The following is a 21428-nucleotide window of genomic DNA, read 5'->3' on the forward strand; positions in this document are numbered from 1 at the left end:
GTGGCATAAATCGAAGCGAGTGTCCCCAACACTCCAGCTCGGTGCGACAGGGCGGCTACTTAATCTTGATTTTGTGCCACTTTTCTTTGCTCAAACCTCGTCTTCTCTTCTCACCTCTCGCCCTCGAACCCCGCAGGTCAGCGATATATTTCAATTTGTCGTCGCCAACAGCAGCCAGGACATTGGCCCCGAGGACGCCGAGGTGGTGGCCAGCTCCAAGTCGCGCAGCAATAGTGCCTCCACAGGCAGCCTGCCGGGATCCACACTCCTTCACACGGCACTCCTCCTGGCCCTGGCCTTGAGTAATTGCCAGTTCGACAGACGCCGACTGGGCCTGGGATAAGCGGTTCATGCGGCAGATGATCCTTATCTGGATCGTGATCGTGATCGGAATCAGGATCAAAATCAGGAGCAGCACAAGACAAGGGGAATCACTCGCACTTAGAGGAGGAGGCAGTTGCCGGGGAAGGACGGGAATATAGAGTGTATAGAAATCCAAAGCAGAAGAATAGAAGGTTTTATTGTACACCTAAACTGTCCACCAGTAAGAGCAAGTGAATCCAGACCTACACTAAGCAACAAAGAAGCAGAGAGATTGCAAACCAAAAAGCTGAACGAATAACCCATGTAAATAATTTTTCAAGAGTTTTTGTCCACGATTAAATTAGCACACACCCAATCACACATACAGCCGGAAAATGGTTAATGGAAATTGCAATTGGAGGAGGCAAATGCAACATTCCACCATTCCAACATCCAAAGCCCACCCCCCAGTTCCATCCCCATGGTAGAGTAAGCAAGTCGAACTAGGTCATGTAAATAAGCATTAGATATCTGAATGTGAACTGCATTTTACTTCATAAATGTTGGGCTGATGCGGCCCAATGTGCAGGATGTGCGGGATGCGTATGTAAATTAAGCAAACATTATATAGTGATATTATTTAGTTTCGAGCGAAACCATAAATAACAAAATACTCGTATTGGAGATGAAATAAAACAGAGATGGCCACACACCCAAATACCGCAAAATGTTAGTATGTAAAGTAATTGCCACGTTTCCGTTTTGAATCCGAATTCAAATTCAAATTCGGGATCGAGTTCATTTCATTTGTATTGCCACTCTTTCGATTGCAGTTGTAGTCTTATTTTAGCCAGTAAGCGCACCCATAACCAAAAAGGATAACAACGTAACAGCAATTCAATGTAATGTTTTTCGATGTAAATTAGAATTTAAGCAAACGTGTTGTACCACCAAAAAAAAAGGAAGGCAAAAGGTCGAAAAACATAGCGACCCAAGTAAGCTAATATCCCACTTAAAATCGGAATCGGAATATTATTCGGAGTATTTGAATGTGAGTCTTTGCATACATATTAGCGGCACGTGAATGTCACGAGTGTCGAACCTGTAAATAAATACATAAATACGTGAATAATATTGAGTGTTACGAACCCAGCAGGCATTTTATCAGCTTTTGCACCTTTCCAATTGTACGATCCGAATCCGTAACCGTACTGTTTCATTTAGGGCACACAATAGAGGTCAAGGGTCACTTGTATATTTGATAGGCCGCGGCCTATAACTCGAACTCGTACACAACCTTCTGTACTTAGCATGTCGATCGATAGAACGAGGCCAAAACCAAAACCAAAACGAAAACCAAAACCGAATTCAAAATGGGGAATCGAGTCGAGTCCGAGTCGAATTGAAAAGTAAAAAAGTAAAAGCGTTACAATTTATCTACATAAATGTGTATGTGTGTGTACCTTACATAGCCAGTTGCTGCAGGATGCAGGATGAAGGACGAATCGGAGGCATTACTACAGATAACAGATATAGTTGAGAAGGGGTTCCGAAATGGAACCCAGTCTGAACCTAAATACCAGTATAATTCAGATTAAACAGATATAGCTAAGCACGTGACCGGTACGTGTTCATAAAAAGTGAATTCATTAATTACTAACTACATAGTACGATGCTAATTGTATGATTAATGCGCATAAGAAACCCTAAAATATTCAAAAATAAAATAAAGCATTAGATGTAAACTAAACTATGCAAATTCGTTTCATTCACCCATGCTCGCTCTGATTTTCTAAAGTTTCAGCTTGTTATTAGAAATCTTTTTCCGGCAAAAGCAACATTTATGTTTGCAAATCATCAGCATTCACAAAGGAGAGAGGGGTATACACATTTTATTTTCTTGTGTCGAATACTTTTATTCAAATATTGTGTTCAGCTGCAGCTTAGCATGGAAAATGGTTTAATACATATTTGTATGTATAGCGTTTCCAATTTTTGTACAACTTCAAGAGGCCCTCAAGTGTTTGCCAGCCCTAATGCCAGTCGTAAGTATGAAATTTAAATGTGTCACTTCCTTTGTGCCAGTCAGCAGACTCGCAAACTTTTTGCAAATTTATATGAAAGTACATAATCATCGATGGAACTGCAAGCTCTTTTTCTTGTCGATTTTCTCCCAAGGACTTCGCCTCAAGCACTTCTAAGCCCTTTCAAAAATCCAACTCAAAGCCAACTGACCAGAGGACAAGAGAGACCCAGGAACGTGGACATACGTGCACGGCTTAAATTATTAAAAGTTTTGCATTTGGCAAAAGTTTATGCATGAAATTTCATAGGGCGGCCAAACTACTTGAGCTGCGTTTTTATACAGGCGGATACTAGCGTTGCAAGTTGCATTTGGAACGGAACGCAGAGGATGTCCGGATGCCAGTTACTGGTTACTGGTTACTGGTAACTGGTTTCCAGTTACCAGTTGCTAGTACCCAGTTGCCAGTGCCTAGATGTTCCTGGCCCAGGAATGTCGGTGTATTTGCATGTTGGGCCAGGCGGTCCCACTTGATGCCACCCTCCAAGTTTGCCGGGTGCAAACTTAGTGACCATTATGCATGCAAGTCTCAATATATTGCACATGAATTTTAATGAAAACTGTGTCGTTGAACTGGCCCAGAAAATGGGGGACATTTCGCAGAAATATGCTGTGGAGCTGGGAGTGTGGGGGGCTAGCTTTTGCAAATCATATCGCATAATTGGCGGGCCACAAGCGACTCTTTCCAGCCATTTGCATTGGATTCAGTGGGATTCAGTTGGATTCAGTTGGCCCAGGGACAAGTTTTTGGCGCATATTAATTAGCTCGTTTATCATTTGAACACTTTTCCGACAGCCAGCTAGAGAGCAGTGCACTCGAAGCAATGTAAAATTAATTAAGTTGCGCCACAAGGAAACTCTTTCACTTACCCCATTCATTTCCATTGGTATTCATTTCAAAGCAGCATGGAAGCAATAAAGAATCGCTGCGAAAGAAAAAAATGAAAAAAAAAAAAAAAACTGTTAACTAACGAAAATGAAATCATAATTAATATTGGTGAAATTGGCAAAGTGCAGCGCACGATGCTGCTGCTGCTGCTGCTGATGCTGGGGGTGTGCACTAATACCACCACTTTGGTCCTGGCACCAGGACCCGCAATCCGCAGACAGGAGTGGCAAAAGGAGCAGGACGAGCCATCCAGTCAGTCAGTCAGTCAGTCAGTCAGTCAGTCAGGCAGTTTTGTTTGGCTGGCAAGCAGGCGTCAAGGCGAGCAAGATCCAAACTTTTATAATTAAAATTTTGCAGCTCGGTATTTTCGCTTTTTTCGCGTTTTTTGCGTTTTTTTTTATCGCGCTGCCTGGTGGAGAATAAAACGCAAGCAAATCATAAAGCTACATGGCAGCCAAACTTTGCCGTTCAAGTGCGAATTAAATTAATTTTCAGCTGATTTGATTTCTGCGAACAGTTATTGCTAAAAATGCAAGTTTCCACAATTGTCGTCGATGGAAAAGTTACACTTTCCTATGGCGCAGCCAAACAAGGAGAATGTCCGGCAAATTAAACTAAATTGCGCTGTGAATGTCAATAAATTAAATTAGCAAGGGCAAACAACGAAGTGGAAACTTAAGAATTTCTCATATACTCGTACACTATTGGCCGGGTCAAAGGCAACCGCACAGTGCCAACTAACACTATGGCAACGGGGGAATGTGTCGAAAAGGCGAGTCGAGTTGAGACGAGTCCTGCCCGCGTCCAGGACCATCAGTTGTCCTGGGCAACGCACAATAATTCAATGAAATGTGGATGTGGATGTGGATGGTGTGCACACCACGCAGTCCTGTGACCAACCGAATTTACATAATTCTTCTCGTGCAAACTTGGGAACGGGGCAGCCTGATATTTATGGGGGCAACTTAATGGCGGTTTAAAACGTTGCAGGCGAGGAGAAAAGAAATCGCTGTAGGATCCTTGTTTCCGCTCCCTGCTCCCCGCTTCCTGCACACACACACACAAGCGCAAGCATTATGCTAAAACAAATCTACATAATTTAGGAGTAGGCTGCCAGGACAAGACAACATTTCCACTCAAGCAGCACACCACCCCCATTCATTCCCCTGTCATTGACGCACAAATCAAAAGGCGGGCTCCATCTCCGTTCGGAGAAAATTGTTTGCGGATGCTAAGAAAAATTTGTACATCAATCGATTTTGTTTGATTTTTTCCCAGCTCGACCGCCTCTGCTCTGCGTTGAGTTGGCCGCAAGAGATTTGCATAATTCATGGCGCTGATGGCTGGTGAGGATTCCGGGATGGGCTGCTCGGCCGGAAACTGTAGGTCGAAGTGGGTGAGTGGGGGTGTGGGTGAGTGGGGCAGTCAGGCTGAGTGATTGGGTGGGGCCAGAGATGTATCTGCCTGATTGCTTTGAGTGGCTCATTTCGCACAGTCCGCAGCAGCGATGGTGGGGGTAAATTGGAAAAGTATGTCTATGGCCTGGCACCCAGTGCCTCCTTGTGCCCCTCGCAGGATTGTCTGCCAGGATTGCCGGCATTACTGCTGCCTTCCACAGAAGTCACCGCATCTCTGAGCGGTTAATTTTCGCCTCCATCTGCGTGCGGCACGTGAGTGAAGCGAAAAACACTCTCGTATAGTTTTTTAATCAACCTGCAACATGCAAAACCAATGACAGTTACCCTGTCTGCGTGCCGCAAAAGAAATGCCGACGAAAGGCAAACAAGTTGGCCCGTCAATTTCAATTTATATTCTAATGACATATTGTTTCTGGCATTTTCAATTCCGTCGCATCGCGCGTGTGACACAAAACCTAAATGTGCAGAGTGCAGAGAATTAGGGGGCCTCCTGGTGAAATTTAAAAACAATTTCCCAAACTCGCCCCAGAGATTTGTATTATGTTTAACTCATTTTCATAAAGCGCGGACAAAGAGACGGGAAAATACGGGAATTGTGCGAAAGCGAGCTGAAATTATAATGCGAAAACAGCCACAGCAAAACGCGGCAGCTGCAGAAGCCACCGCCACCCGAACTCGAAGCCGCGACAAAGTTCAGGCAGAACAAAAGTTTATCTCGCACTTTGTTTGCATACACAAAGCCAAAGGAGAGTCGGACCATCTGAATCCTCCTTACCCAGGACTCGCTGCACAGGAATACGCGGCGGAAACGCTGCTTTGCGATGGCCACTCCTTCGTCCTCCGCCAGTTTGCCGGTCTTCCAGCCACCAGCCACCAGTCTTCCAGCTCCTGGCTAAGACAAAGAATCCCCGCCAACCGCCGGGCGTTGAGCGATTTCTTTTCACAGAGATAAATGCCAGAAAGTTGGGACAGGCGTGGTGAAACACGTGGACTCACACTGCGAACAATAAGCTGATAGTTACTTTACGTTCCAGAACACATATAATGGGTAGATAAGAAGGAAAATAGCCTTGTTAATAAAACCAAAGAAATTGAGGTATTTTCCGCATAACTAGGCGAAAAATGGTCAGAAAGCTAACAGAATAACATTTTTTTACTCCTAATTACCAATACTAACTAACTATATTACTTTTTGGCCGGCATTGTTAAAATAATTTTTGGCCAAATTTTCGCATATTTTGTAATCATCAAAAATTGCAAAAAATGTAAAAAAAAATTAATTTTTTTCTGAAAACACAGTTGGATTGGAAATTTAATTACGAACTCAACGAGGTATGACATTCCATATTTGGATAGTGGTCCATTCGAATGCTGTGATCAAAATACTGATAATTATTTACGCAAAAAACCAGAAAATCGATTTTCGCCCAAATTTCCATATTTACGATTGGTATTTTTGGTATAACTTGTATAGAAATGGTCAGAAAGCTAAAAGAATAATATTTTTTTACTCCTAATTACCAATACTAACTAACTATATGACTTTTTGGGCGGCATTGTTAAAATAATTTTTGCCCAAATTTTCGCATTTTTTATAAGGGGTAACATCATCAAAAATTGCAAAAAATTTGACAAAAATTTAATTTTTTTCTGAAAACACAGTTCGATTGGAAATTTAATTACGAACTCAACGAAATATGACATTCCATGTTTGGACGACTATTTCGAATGCTGTGATCAAAATACTGATAATTATTTACGCAAAAAAACAGAAAATCTATTTTCGCCAAAATTTCAATATTTACGATTAGTATTGACGGTATAACTTGAAAAGAGGTAAATAAAAATTGCAAAAAATTAAATTTTTGTATGAAAACACAGTTCATTATACAGAGGCCTCCCAACTTTCTCCCAGTGCAGTTAAACTGCAAGCTGCTGCAGCTCCACCTAGGGGAGATTCGGCAAAGTGCGGCTCAACCTGGCTGAATTTTCTTCCTCGGGTTTTGTTCTTAAAGCCACAGCAAACTCACTCCATTCACTTTTTGGCCTTAAGTCGGCCATGTAAAATAATTTACAGAGCTGCATTGCAAATGACATTGACTTTTCGCCCCTGCAGTTTTTCATATTTCGTGCGGCGGGTTGGCTTGCGTTTTGCGTACCACGTCACGCTCGCTTCCTCCGGATTGCCTGTGTGGTGCACATTTGGAGGCAGTCTGCCCTCCGCCCTCCGCCCTCCTCCATCCTCCCTCCACTGGCCAATTGACCAATGGCTGCTTATCAGGCGAGAACATGTTTCCATGTTTCCATGGAATTTCATTAGGCTTCACCTCGTCGTGGCCCGAGTCCTTTCCCCTCCTGCCACTTGACCAAAAGCCTAATGGTCGGTTGTTGCCCTTTTTTTTATGACGTAGCTGGTCACTGGTTGTCGCACCGGCCGCGTTGGCTAATGGCGTTAGTTCGTTAGCCAAGCGATAAGATTGGCAAGAAGGAGTTGTGCGGGAACCGCTCACAATCACCAATGTTTGTAGCAGGAAGCTCTTTAATTATGAAAAGTGTGCCGTGTTCATGTTGTGGCTTAAGTCTGCTCAACAAAGTCGTCGGAATCGGGCAGACAGTATTGTTGTTTATATTTATTAATCGAAAACCAATTTTGTATCACATTGGCTGCTTCTAAATGATTGAAACATTTTCCCACCTTGCCACATTTTAAATCATCTTCACAAATAAATCAATACAACTTATGAATCCGCATTGCTTATTCAAGATTATACAAGCAAACGAATATTGTTTATTATATTGCTAAATGTACATGTATATGTATATTGTATTGTATAAGTATTTTATTTTCATGACTCAAAACATGGCATTTTGTGTCAAACAGCTCTAAAATTGTGTTTTATACAAAATAAACTCGTGCATCTACATTAGATTTCTTTATATTCCACAACTAAATCTCAAGTTTTCCGCAATGGGTCACGCCATAAGTAGATCAGTCGAGAACAGAGAGTCCATCGTCGCCTACAGAAACTTCCTGAAACTCTACAGAAATCAGCACAGGCAGATGCCCTCCAATGATGCATTTTTGAATGCGGCTCGTGTTTGGGGAACTTTCTCGCCGGCTCAGCGGAATCGATATGCTCATATGGTAAGTGGAGTAGCTGAAAGCACTTGCAACCATATTCATATATTGTAACATACTTTATAAAAGGGTTCCGCAACCAAGATCATAATGGGTGCGCCCAAGCGGGTGGCTCCCAAGAAGGCCAAAAAGATTACGAAGAAAGTGGTTGCTCGTAAAAAGGTGGTTAAAAAGAATCCCAAGGCGAAGGGAGTTCCTCAGCGACGAGCTCGCGATAATGTCACTGCTTATAAACCGCTAATACGCAGCAGGACTCCCGTCTCAGGAGCTAAAAGGATCTCGAACAATGAGGTGGTTAGAGAAAGTTTGCTACCCTCGAATGGCTTTCTAAACTTCATGGAGTTCTACCATGAGATCCATCGCGATATGCCGAAATCCTTGGCGGTGAAAGAGGCTGTTAGTGCCTGGAGCGATATGAACATGGAGCAGCGTGGCATTTTCAACATGGACTTGTAGCAGGGATCTTACAGTACAGTACAGTCATCATGTCACCCACTTCACTCAATCAATGCCCCACGCATGGCCGCCTGTCACGTGAGAATCCAATTCGGAATCAAGCTTAGCCAAGCGGTTACACAATCGCCGTGAGTTCCGCGCCCAAACACATGTACTCCATCACGCAACCGGCGGCACGAATGTCCAGAGCAACAGCAAGGAGTAGCAGGAGCAGGAGCAGGAGCAGGAGCAGCAGGAGCAGCAGAATGAGGAGCTGGAATATAAACAGAAAGCAGAAAACAGAACCACAATCATTCACATTTAAATTAACATTTCCCGCCGACGATTATCCTAATTGCGAGCCGGCCTCGTCCTAACCAAAGATGTGGAATATGCGCCGCTTTCCATTTAATATTTACATTCACCTCGGTGACGGCACGCGAGTCAGCTAAAAAATGGATTCAATGTAACGCAAAACAAGCGAGGCCTCATAAAAATGAAATGCGGATAAATCAAATTAGCATTTTGTACAAATAGCAAAGCATTAGCTCGCGTACGGCGGCAATTTGTAATGCCAGAAGGCCGCATGAAGTCTTGACGTGAGAGTCCTCGCAAAAAAGGACATGCAAGCAGTATTCGCATTGGAGGTCATGCCAAAATGAGATTGCATAATTACCCGGGAAGCTTTTCCCCGTGGCTTCAAATATTGCAAGACCACAATCCCCAAATAGATATTAAAACTAATGACACAAGCCGCAGCCGCCAGACATCCCGATTCAATTAGGCTCCTCCTGCGGCCAGGATAACCACTCTAGGACTTAAGGACTCTAGGAGGTCAGCGTTCGGTTTTTGTGGGCCAAACTCACAGTGCTCTCCCAGCAAATGTTCGTGTTTTAGTACGGCGACTTTATTGCAACACAATGGTATTTTAAGTGGCAGCAATAAAAATGATTTATGACCCCACAAAGGCGACCATCGAAAGTCTTGAGCATGTGATTCTGCTGGCTATTTTGTTTTCCAATTCGTTGCGGGGGTAATTAGAATAAAAAATACATGTGATTTCTGGAAGCTTGAAGCGCCTGGAAAATGAAAACATATTCTCTGCGCCGCGCAAAGCTGATTCATCAATATTTACTTAGCCCAAATTATTTAGCTGCACTCAACGTTGAACAATACTTTTCACAGGGTAAAAGCTTCGATATTCATTACGAACGCTGGCCCTGAAAAACCTTTTTCTGGGCTGACAACTTCGGGGGAAATTTTTAAGTGCAACAAGCTCAAGCTCAAGAAAGGAAGCTGCACACAAAGTTGAGTGGAAGGCGAAACTATGCCAAATGTGTGCAAAATGAAAACTTTTAGGCAAACAATGCAACCGGAAAGCGGTGGGTGGTGGGTGAGGGGAGGAGGGAGGAGGGAGGGCGGAATGGGTAATGTCAAATGTGGGTTAATATGATTTATGGAAATTTGCCAGGCTCGCATTGGGAAAAGCACTCGACCTGCTGCCACCGCCTTTGTGTGTTTCCCAGGTGACTGCATCACCTGGCTTCATATTTACCACCCCTCTCCCCAAGAAAAATCACCCCCCCTCCCCTTCCATTTTTTGAACCACATTTGTCTGCTGGATGGGAGATTTTTACCTTTTGCTCTAATTTGTCAACAGAAACAGTTGACGTTAGACTCAATGCAGCCACCAGCCCGCATAATGCCAGGCATTTTGGTGTCATTGTTAAGGAGCAGTCACACAGTCACACAGTCTCACTCACACAGTCACATGCACACCCACACATGCACAGACTAATATACACAAAGAGAGAAAGCCATTTGCCAGCCGCTCTCTTCCAGCAATGTCATTGTCATTTTGGCCAGGAGCTGGTGAAAGGTTTTTCATTTGACAAATGCTGATTAAGCGGCCGACTGGGGTAAAAAATATTTTCTCATGAGTGCTCCAAGTTGGCGAACTCACTTCGGGGATCTTGGACCTGGTTCTGGTTCTGGTTTTGGGTTATGGGTTTTTGGGTTGCTAGGTCTGGATATGGTTTTGGATTGGATGCAATCCGAGCGAGCAGCAAGTCATGTGTGTGCACTTTAGATGTCTGGAACTGGTCTAGGCCCATTCAATCAAGTCAAGACACGGGGATCCGGCAGATGTACGAAATATGTTTTCAACATTATCCAGATTGCCAAGGCTAACATCGCTGGAGGAGCGAGGAAACGAGGAGTGTGCGGCGAGATTGAAAAGTCAACGTGGCCGAAGGTGACAACAAAGCCAAATAAATGGACATGACACGCATATTTAATACCAGAGTCTGCCTAGCTGCACTGAGAACAATTCAATATATAGTTGTAAGTATCTAGGTAATCTAGAATCTAAACAATGATGTATCAATGCATATCTTTTTTACAGTATTATCCAGGCTTTTCTTGACTTACTTACTTACTTACTTGTTCTTTTTTTGAAGACGAGTTTTTTTCTCAGTGCGTCACCCCCTATTTCAGTGGCTCAAACGCGCGTGGCCTATGTCACATTTTGGCTGATAGGATCGGCTGAAAAGCCAAGGGTGGCGAACTGCGGGGCCAGACAGCTTGTTATGATATTTGTGTTGCCTTTTTCTTGATTTTATTGTGTGAATATGTGGCACATTATTCATGATTAGGTTGAGGCCGTTTGCTCGTCGTTTTGTGTGCCCACGAGTGCGTGTGTGTGGTGTGTGCGAGTGTGTGGTGTTTACCCACTTTGATTGGCTGACAAGGTGGTGGTAAACGGGAGACAGGAGCAGTCCTGAAAGTCCTGAAAGTCCTGCCGCAGGATGCTTGGCAAGGTGCCCTACCCATTCATCAGAGTGGTAATTAGTCGAACCAGATCCGCTGTCGGGCTAATGAGGCCAATAACTCAATTGTGGCCAAATAAAGTGGCACGAAACGAAGGCCACACAAATCTCTGAAATCTCGGAAGTTTAAAAGCGTTTACACACCATTTAAATCAAAATTAATGCCACCTGAACCAGCAAGTTGCCCTTTCGGTAAGCCATGGCATCGCATCCACTAGTTGTATTAGCCGGCATCATTTCCTTTTAATGACGCCGCGCTTCGTATAAACTTTTTAATTACAAACTTCAATTACAATTAACGAGCGCAAAGGCTGGGTCAAAAACACAAAACAAAAAAACGAAATAGAAGAAAATCTCTACTTATCTTGGCATTGTTTTGTTTTATCCGAGCCAGCGTTTGCATAATTGGCCCGCCAAGGAGCGAATTCTATGGAACTTCCTTGGCCATCCGTGGATAATTAAGAATAATAATTACCTAGCAGGCTGCAGTTTTCGCTCGTCCATCTGGGCCATCATTTCTCACAACTTCAGGCCACGGATAATGGATAATGGATAATGGTAATGCAAATGCAGTGCACAACTAATTGCCAATCGATATCTCACAATTATGTGGTAATCCACTCAGGAGAAGGCATTCAATTTAAATTGAAACGAAACGAGATGAGATGAGTTGAGTTGAGATCCTGGCTCTAACTTTATATGTGCGGTTCCAAGTTCGCGCCGCTATTTGTTCAGCTCGAGTTGGAAACACAACTCGGCAATTGGACTGCGTTGCCAACTTTGTTTCACTTTCCCACTCGCGGCTTCTAATTTCGCTTTTTTGCCCCATCTCCCCTTCCTCCTCCTCAGCTGTTGACAAAATAAAAACTTTTCAATTTGACTTCTTGTTTGTCGAAATGCGAAAGTTGCGCATGAATAAGAAAGGACCTGGTCGACGAGCACAAAAAAAAAGGGGGATTGGTCATGTGATTGAGGGTTGAGGGGAAATTTAAATTTCAGCTCCGGCTTTCACTCCAGATTCAGTTGCAGAAATCATTAAACAAGTGAAGGTGCGATGTGGCCTAATGGCAGGCAATTCAATTATACTATTGTTGCAGCAGCAGTCCTTTCAGCGCTTAGTCCTTTGCCAGTGCCTGCCACTCCCTCCATTTGCTGCAAACAATTTTCAATTTCCAATTTCCATCGGCTGCGATGTGTCGTCGGCCGGCCAGCAACAATATCCAACGGCGGGGCTATTCAATTTCGTCAAACACCAGGCAATAAATTGTCATAACACACGGACCCAGGACCTTTTGTCCTTTGGTGTGGCACAGCGCCGCCTCCCCCCCTTTCGGCAGCATTCTGTGATTCAAAAGGATATGCGAGTATGTGTATGGTATGAGAAAGTCAATCAATGCGAGGTCCCCAAATATAATGGAGCCCTGCATTATCCTTTCCGGCAAACCGCCATCGAACAGGCCGCAATGTGTGACAGTATCTTTGCATGTCTTACTGACATTTAACATTTGCGTTTCGTGTGTCGTGTTCCGTACTCGCTTCGCGGTGAGTCCTGTTTGCAGTTGCAAAATACCCCCTACGCTAGATACTCCTGTTTTTATTCGTCCTTTTTTTTTAGATTTTTTTGATTTTTTTGGTCCTGGCAAATAGACAATCAGCGCGACGGGCGGGCCAAATTGAAACACAAGCAATGGTTGCAGTGCAGCGCAGTACAGTACAGTGTGTCGTTGTCATACAAGTTTTAGATTGCGTGCACATGTCCCTGGCAACCCATCCGGATAGCAAATTGAAATTTTTTCCACCGATCACAAAACAAAACAGCTCAATAAAAAGTGTCAAATTGGGCAGCCCCTGCCCCCTGCCCCATCTGCCGCAAAAAATGGGGGGGTGGCACAGTCAAACTTCAGCAATTGGCTCTTGGCCCTCGAATGGCCTCAATGGGCACAAAAGCAAATCCATCAATCAGTCCAAAGAGTGTGGCAATCTTTTAACTACTCATTTATGCGCTGTAAGTGCACTCGAGTCCTGGCCTTTTATCGACTGGCCCGTTGGGCGCTGCGATTAATTGGCTGCGTTTATACGAGGGCCGAGTTTCGCTTGTCGACGGTGAATGCAGTAACAATAAGTTCTAAATACACTGCAATTGCCAGGGGGTTAGATATACAATCATACTGAAGTATCTAAAAAGAATAAATATTAGAATATAACAATCTAATGTCTTGTTTCGAATATATAATAAACAATATCTTATCTTGAACGCAAACCTTCTACTGAAAGTTGAATCAACTATCGAACTCAAAAAGGTGTGACATTAAACACTTTAAAAAAGTAATATCTATAATAATATTTTTAAAGTTATAAAAGTGTTTTAAGTGCCACTTTAACTGCACAGAAAGAATGTAACAAATCAACATTTGACTGCTACAACCATAAAAATAATTATGCTTTAGTAATTAATCGTTTAGTCGCTGATAGCTTAGACATTAACCAAATTAGTGATGATTTATTGTGTTGCTGGAATAATATGATGAATTCCAAATGCTGCTATTAAATCAAAGATACTGTTTAATCTTATACATTAAGTAACATTAAAAAATCTTCTTATGTTTCACATATGAAAATTTCGCATGCAATACCAACTGCACTAGCAGTAATAAGAGCCTCAGCATTTTCCATATGCGTAATCCCCTTTAAAGAAAATAGGTGGGGCAAATAGCCTGGTGTTCTGCGGATCGAGTACAACAATAACTTTGGCAAATACACTGGCCAGCAGGCAACTGCAGTCTGTGCGTGTGTGATTGTTTGCTGGCCAATGGACCGACGTGACGTATACGTAATATTTCATTTCATTTGTACAACGCACATGCACACACGCATACAGGCGAATGTGTGTGTTTGCACTGCGCTCACCGTTGGCCTGGCAATGAAGGACACACACACACACACACACACTCTTACGCTACAAGGTTTATACATATACATATATACAAATACATACGCATATGGGGAGCAGAAAGGATATGGGATATGGGATGGAGGAGCGACTTCGGCGACGCGTACACGTGCCTACATCGTTTGCACAAAGGTTCAACACCGTTATTTATTTAATTGCATTCAATTTGCGGTTAATTGTTAAACAATGGCCAACAATGACTGCGCTCAGCCTTTGACTGAGTTCGTTCGTTTTGCATTATGGGCGGCCGAGCGGGCCAGAACGAAGGGGGCGTGGCATGGTGGCATGGTGGCTTGGCCAGTTGGCCGAGTGCGTCGAGTGCGCTGAGTGTGTTTGTTATGCAAACAAGTACAAGTGCGGTTTTAATTGAACTCAAGTGAGGCTGAGCTCTGAATGGCCGCTCGATTTTTACATGAATGCGGGCAAGTGTGAAGTGGAGAAAGCTGGGTGAGAAAGTTCGGCGAGAAAGCGTAGAAAGTGGGGTGCAAACTTGCGTGGCACGGACTAATGAGTGGGCCCAAATATTTGCACAAATAAAATGTAATTAGCTTTTAAGCCAGCCAACGTGCAGTTTAAACAGTACGTTAGGCCATAAAACACACCAATTTGTTAGCTACCATCCGAATATTTGTATACATATATATCTGATTTTATGGCCCCGCTGCAATGACAAATTGCAGGGCACTGTAAACTGCCTTTGGAAAAACTAAAATAAATAACAATCAGCTGCCGGTTCACGGCCATTTCTGCCACAGCCACTGCCACTGCAAAAGTGCGCTTATTACCATTTACCGCATGCCAGCGAAATTAGCGGGCATAAACCAAAACCATTGTTATCGCTGCTCCACCGTCGACCAGCAACATTTGCATTCGAATTGGAAATAGAGTAACTGCGGACTCCATTGGACTCCCTAATCGGCCAAAAGTGGGAGGTGGTGGGCAGTTAGGCAGTTAGCATCCAATTAAAATGCGGCTAAAGTGCATCAATGTAAATACTGCAGATCCTGCGTTCCGCCCACTCCCGTGTGCACATTCAAAATTCAAACAAAAACTATAATCGCTTTGGCTGGGATTACAACACACAGGAACATGCTATGCATCCAGCTTTCCATTCCGATATCGATGCACCATGCTCCTGGCCAAAAGCGACCTACTGGCTGAGATTTCCGAGGGCCGATGGACGATGGACGATGGCCAACCGACTGACCATCCAAATCCGTATCGATTCGCCCCCGCCGCCTCCTGCGGTCATGTGCAACATGCGAATTATTTTTACGTTTATCGCAAATTCAATTCAATTGCGATAATAATAAAATTTATTCGCAGCAATTTGTTTCTCTGTTTGCTAAGCGAGAATTCAGCAATTTAGTGGCTGTCCAACAGCAAATTATAATCATTTGCCTGACTGGCTCGGCTTGGCTAAAATTGAAATTATGTAATCGCATACACCAGTGGCCATATATGTATGTATGCACACCGATCCCATCGCAAATGTGGCTGCCATTTTAATGGCTTACAAAGTGGCTCCTTGTCAAGGGCATAGACAATAAAAAAAGTGTCTAGTCCAAAGCCACTGGCACCCAAAAATGTCCCATCAAGGACACCTCAGCACGTGTTCTCCTTTTTCCATGGGAGGAACCTTGAAGGGGCCCACTTATTGTCATCAAAAGGACAAAGTGCCATGCTATTTATTCTGAGTTCACACAAACACAGATTTTATTACAGCCGAATGTAAGGATCGAAGATACAATCGAATTTCTAGACTTCGAAATGAGAAATAATAAATGCTAGAAGGAAGGTGAGTTAGAATTCCTGTCATTACTTTAAGCACATCTTATCTTTTGTTATAAAATCAACAAAATGTTATTATTGCATACTATATATTAAAGGATATCAGTAAGTCTACCCCTTCACTGCGCACCACCAACACTCTGCACTCTTATCATTTTGTGTACCTCTCATCTTTTGTTAGGTTTTATGTCGCCCGCTGGCTATTTGTGCGCCAAATGCATTTGTTTCGATGTGTCGCACATATAAAATACATTTAATAGATACTTAAACCGAATCGCCAGTGCAAATATCACTGCGATGTGGCAGCAACTGAGTCGCTCGAAGTTGCAGCACAGTGGAATGCCGCCGCTAAAACAAACATCCGAGTCATCAGCCGGAAATGGGATACAAGCTGGGTCCTTGTCTGGTCTTCCTTCCTCTGACCCCTCAATCCTCAACCCTGAATGCTGAATCCTGATCTCCAATATGGACAGATTCGCTGTGGCAATAAATCCCCCAAGGAAGTGGGTGGCACAACAAAAGAAAAGAAAAACTCATGAAGTGGCAAAGAGTTGCGATTGTGTAAACAAATATATTAGAAAGAAGTCAGAGGTGTAGGTTGAAAGGGGCATTGAAACTGGAATCCTTGGCTAAAAAATATAGTAATAACTTAAAATTTTTTCGAACGAAATCTGTTGTTAAACTTATTTTAAAGCAAAACTTTAATTGAGCTTCCTTGCTGGATTCATGCTGGATGCCACGTAGAGAAACGAATGTTTATAGCACTAATTTTATTTGTTAAACTAACAAAAGAAGCAGCAACGACGACGACGAGCTGGGCAAATAAATGTGTCTCAGAAACGATTGAGCGCACAGAGGCAGTCATATAAACAGAGGGACATAAAACTCATACGACATGTGGGCCGGCGGCAGGCACTTGCCAAATGCGTGAGCGTGAGAGTGAGTGTGAGCGTGAGAACATGGCACTTCATTCACGCCCCGGAAGTGCCCCGCCCACTCTAGCTACGTAGCACCCAGCCCAGCTTCCTCCCGTGGAAGTGGAAAGCTCCGTCCGGACAGCAGTTGAACCGAAAGGCAAAGGCAAACCCAAAGACAAAGACAAAAAGGAGCTGAAACAAAAAGCTGAAAACGGGATACAGTTGCGCCTGCCGAACAATTTATACGACTATTTGAAGTTGGAGGACTGAGTAAATGCTGCCTAAGTGTGCGTAAATCTATGAGGACACCCAGTCGTCGCAGTCGTCAGGACCTCCGTAGAAGCTCGAGAACCCATCGAAGGATTTCGACTGTCTCCATTGTCACCCGGCCACCACTCGTTCGTCCTTCCAAGTGTTAACACATCGTTGCCATCACCCCGACATCCCGATTTCGTCCCGTTCTCCAGTTTGTTTTTATGTTGTAAAGCATTTTCATTTGTTTTTTGTCCTCTTGGGCGATTGAGATATGCCCTTCTGTTTGACTTCAAAATTGATAGTTTTAGCCAGATTATGATCTGTTTATTGTGCAAAGTGCTGTGAACCGGGGATTGGGCGGCAATTAAGTCTCGAATGTGAATGTAAAATGTGTTTCCATTGATAGCTGAGATGGAGGCGCCGTTTAGGCGTTGTCCTTCGTGTTTGATCGACTGACAGATAGAGTGGCAACGACCTTAACTTAATTTACTCCTGCGAAGGAAGGCAGGCAGGAGGATGATGATGGTGAACAACAAGAACTGAACTTATTTCCGGCGGAAGTATCAGTATTCGGCAATTTCCGGCCTGCCCTTGTCTTTCGTTCTTTTTTCTCTCGCTGCGAAACTTTCGCCGCCGGCAATAAATGTTAATACATATTAAGCGATTTCCCATCCACTCAATGGGTGGGTGCTTCAAGTTCGAGCTTCGGCACGTCCATGGCGAATCAATTTATCGAGTCAAAGTGTAATTAATGCCACTGCGGCAGGACAATCAGCATCCAAAACTACCAGAACTAGACGCAACTACTCGGCGCATCTGTCGAAGTGCCGGAATGGCTCAATTGTCCGACTTTGGAGCACTTCCATTAGCCGCTGCCTTCATTAGGCAGCCTGTCCTGGCCTGTCCTGGAATGGCCATAATCATCATCATCAATAATCTGGCTCTGAAAACACATCACAAATTAATTTTGACAGCTCTTGGCAGCTATTAATATCAATTATTCAAATAGTTCGCAACCAGCTGACGGACTCAATAAGCTGCTTCATTACTGCCCATTGCTTAAGTCACCAGAGTGCCAGGAGCAAATTCGCCTTTTGTTACCATTTCGCTTATCAAAGACATGCAAATGCGGATGCGGATGCGAATGCGGATGCTTTGTTTCCGATAATGAGCGATAACTGATGCGTTCCAAGTGTTGGCCATGTTCCTTGGACGCCTCGTAAAGCCTTGGCCTAAGTTTGGCTTTCAAGGACCCATGGCTCTGGGGCCCGACGATTTCAAAAGACAATGTTCACCAAGGTAAAACATTGCACCAAAGGGCTCTATCTAAAACTTTACCCTCCCCTCTCTACATATGTATTAAACTTGCCACAAAGGCTGAAGAGAAACCAAAGCTCAGGCGAGATGATTAAGAGCAAATGCAAAGCAAGCCAAACTTGTTGGGGATTGTGTTTCATATATGTGTCGAAGACTGTTTCAAACAAACTCTTATCAATTGAATCCACCTAAAGCACACAATTTACAAATCGACAATATCATTGAATGCTCGTTGTGATTATCAATCGTGTTTCCTGCTCCGTTTATTTTCTATGATAGCAAAATAGCAAATTGGTTGACCCGGCCCGCTTTTCACATTGGCAGCGCAAAATTATGCGTGCACATGTATGAAATACCGAATTGACTAATATTTATTTATACAATTTTGCGGTTCACAGAATGCAGATAATTCAATTCCAGTGTCAAATTTGGCAAAATGTGCGTGTGGCTGGCTCAGCCCATCGCTCACCTCAAATGCAATTCAATTTGGCGATAAACCAATTTAAAGCCGACCAAATATGAACGAAAAAGTGTATGGAATTAAATGTGCACACACGAATAATCGTATATTCAAGTGTGTGCGCTGTGTGTGTATGTGTGTGTGTGTGTGTGTGGATGCGGGTTGTCTGTTTATCTCGCAGTCGCGGCTGCGGGGTCAGAGGTTATCGCGTGGCCGGCGAGCGGAGCACTTGAAAGCCTGAAAACTGTTTGTAGTCGAACGAGTGTCGCAGTGCCAACAAGTCGGCGATGAAGCAGTTCCTTGTGGCCTTACTGGCCGCCTTATTGGTGGCCGCCGTCCAGGGCGGAATTCTGGGCAGGATTTTCCACAAGGAGTCCACCACCACAACAACCACCACAACAACCACCACGACAACAACGACCACCGAGGAGCCACGCCGACCCTTATTCATCAACAATAATGTGCCCGTAATACCGCAGGACTGTTCGGCGCATTTCAAGTGCAAAAAGAAGTTGGCCGATGTGGCGGCTCCACGACCCTGTGTGAGGTACTGCCTCCACCGGATCAGCTGTCCCAATGACCAGAACACCTTCGGCACGCCCAACCAGTGCGTCGATCTCGACGCGCAACAGGTCCACGCAGCCCATGTGGCAGCCACGGAGTCCCAGGGCGACGGCAATGCCACCACCGAGAAGCCCATGATGGTGGCCATGATCGACTTTCCCTGCCAGCCGGGCTATCTGCCCGACCATCGTGGTCGCTGTCGGGAAATCTGGTGATTCCGTGGGCTGCCGTGACACGTGTTTGCTGCATAATTATACCTGTGGAATTTTCTGTTTTTATATGCATATGCCTGCTCTGAATATAATCAAATCACAATAAAACCCAAACGATTAGGCCCGTGTGTTCGAACACAGTGAACAATTTGATAAGTGTTTCTGTGGTGGTGTAAACACCTCTAATCTGAGTAATGATTGTGTTATCAGTGAACTGAGCATTTGAAATTAAATCAAATGTTTTCATTATATACTTGTGGGAAAAATGTAGTTTCAAAACAATGCGATTTCGGCTGGCACTTTTAAAAGGATGCTAGGCCAATTTTAAAAAAGAATCTAGCTGAATTTAAAATGATGAATTAAAAGGATAAATAAATATAAAATAGCTAATAATTTACAACAATTTTTAACTAATTTTCGTATGCTTCTTGTTACTTGTTAGCTGGCTTTCGAATTTGGATTGTGCATTAATGTGATTTTAGCTATTACTAAACATTTTCTATGAATAAATTTAAACTCTTAATGACCATTTTTTGCCAGTGCATTCCCCATTGAGTGGTCACTGTGCGGGAATAATACTTTTGCTGTCCCGACACGCCAAGTGTCAAACACACCTCCAGTGGAAAAGCTGGAAAAGCGGGGAAAGCGGGAACAGCGCGGTTGGGGGGAATTGGTGGACTCAGACATGAGTGGCGGAATTTAGGGCTGGATGAAGTGGGGGCTTACCTTTTAGTAGGCGGGGCACTGGGCGGAGTCGTGGCAGTCAACAATTTTGTCTAATTACAACGGTAGAAACGAGAAGCCAGCGACAAGCCATAAAAAATATGCCATTTGCACGAAAATAACTGTGATGTGCTGTGACCTGTAGCCCCTGGCATTGATAGCCTCCTAGCAAACAGCGAGGAGGAATAGGAGGTCCTGGAGGAGGAGGTCCTGGATTGAAGGAGGAGTTGCCGGAAAACCCAAAGCCCAAAACCCAAAACCCAAAGCCACAGATATAGCTAACAAATGGCTTAATTCAGCCAGCAGCTTGACTGCGGAATGCCGAGCGATAAAAAGTACATGTATTAAAATTAACAAAACAACAAGACGCAGACAAGAGACGCCTTCTTTTGGCCCCCCTGTTTTTTGTGGTGGATTTGTGGAGGTTTTGGAGCCTAGTTCCATCACGTGATTGACGCACATTTCGAGCCAGCGAATACAACTGCTAATTCGACGCACCCAACTATGGGGATTGGGGATTGAGGATTGCGAGGAATGGGTGGAAATTTTATGTGTCTTCGTCATGTTAATTGTTTTCCTTTGTTCGGCATTGTGGGCTGCTTTTTGCCGCCACAAGCATTGCTGTTGCTTTGTTGTAAGCCATAATTTGCGCGCTTATAACTCAAAAGTTTCGCCGTCAAGCCAAACGCAACTAACTTTATTAACTGAAGGAGCGGGCCTTAGCCAGGCTTTGACTTCATTTGGGCCCCTCATTCTTTTTGTTTTCTTGATTTCCGTTTCCGAGCGTCGGTTTAGCAGAAGGACGCAACTTTCTTTGGCTTGTTTTTATGGTAATCGGCGCATAACAAAAACCACACTACCACCCCGCACCACCCCGCCCACCTGTGTGTCTTGGGGGGAGGAGGTGGGTGGTGGCATGGCATTTGGAAATTAAACTGCGCATAGTCCTTAAAATTTTATAACTTAATTTCTCTTGGTCTGGCATTTTTGTGAACTTTTTGATTTGATTTCGTTTGGCACTCGCACAACTCCTTTCTTTCGCCGTATCGGTTGGCTGTCTGTGGGTGGTTGGGTTATGCTTGGATTGGATTTGGTTAGCTTGGTTTTGGATTTGGGTGGTATTTCACGTGGTTTCCTGGCTGCT

The 21428-nt window shown here is 43.9% G+C and overlaps 3 protein-coding genes and 1 pseudogene across 3 annotated transcripts in view; 3 read left to right on the forward strand and 1 right to left on the reverse strand.

Annotated features, from left to right (window-relative positions):
- The window catches only part of LOC6537819 (neogenin), a 64237-nt gene extending 62181 nt beyond the window's left edge, over positions 1–2056 (forward strand). The window contains exon 11 of the mRNA XM_002098324.4: positions 137–2056. Within this exon, the coding sequence (XP_002098360.2) occupies positions 137–343 (207 nt within the window). The 3' untranslated portion in view covers positions 344–2056. The remainder of the gene's footprint in view (positions 1–136) is intronic.
- Positions 2057–4603: 2547 nt separating this feature from the next.
- LOC120321981 lies at positions 4604–5098 on the reverse strand (annotated as a pseudogene).
- Positions 5099–7546: 2448 nt separating this feature from the next.
- On the forward strand, positions 7547–9248 carry LOC6537820. Its single transcript, XM_002098325.3, has 2 exons — positions 7547–7838; positions 7902–9248. The coding sequence occupies exons 1-2, from the start codon at positions 7662–7664 to the stop codon at positions 8286–8288; spliced, it is 564 nt and encodes a 187-aa protein (XP_002098361.1). The 5' UTR covers positions 7547–7661; the 3' UTR covers positions 8289–9248.
- A 9777-nt stretch (positions 9249–19025) lies between these two features.
- On the forward strand, positions 19026–19709 carry LOC6537821. Its single transcript, XM_002098326.4, has one exon. The coding sequence runs from the start codon at positions 19073–19075 to the stop codon at positions 19562–19564; it is 492 nt and encodes a 163-aa protein (XP_002098362.1). The 5' UTR covers positions 19026–19072; the 3' UTR covers positions 19565–19709.
- Positions 19710–21428: the final 1719 nt, after the last annotated feature.

The sequence above is a fragment of the Drosophila yakuba genome, chromosome 3R (genome assembly GCF_016746365.2).
Source record: "Drosophila yakuba strain Tai18E2 chromosome 3R, Prin_Dyak_Tai18E2_2.1, whole genome shotgun sequence".
Lineage (NCBI taxonomy): Eukaryota > Metazoa > Arthropoda > Insecta > Diptera > Drosophilidae > Drosophila > Drosophila yakuba.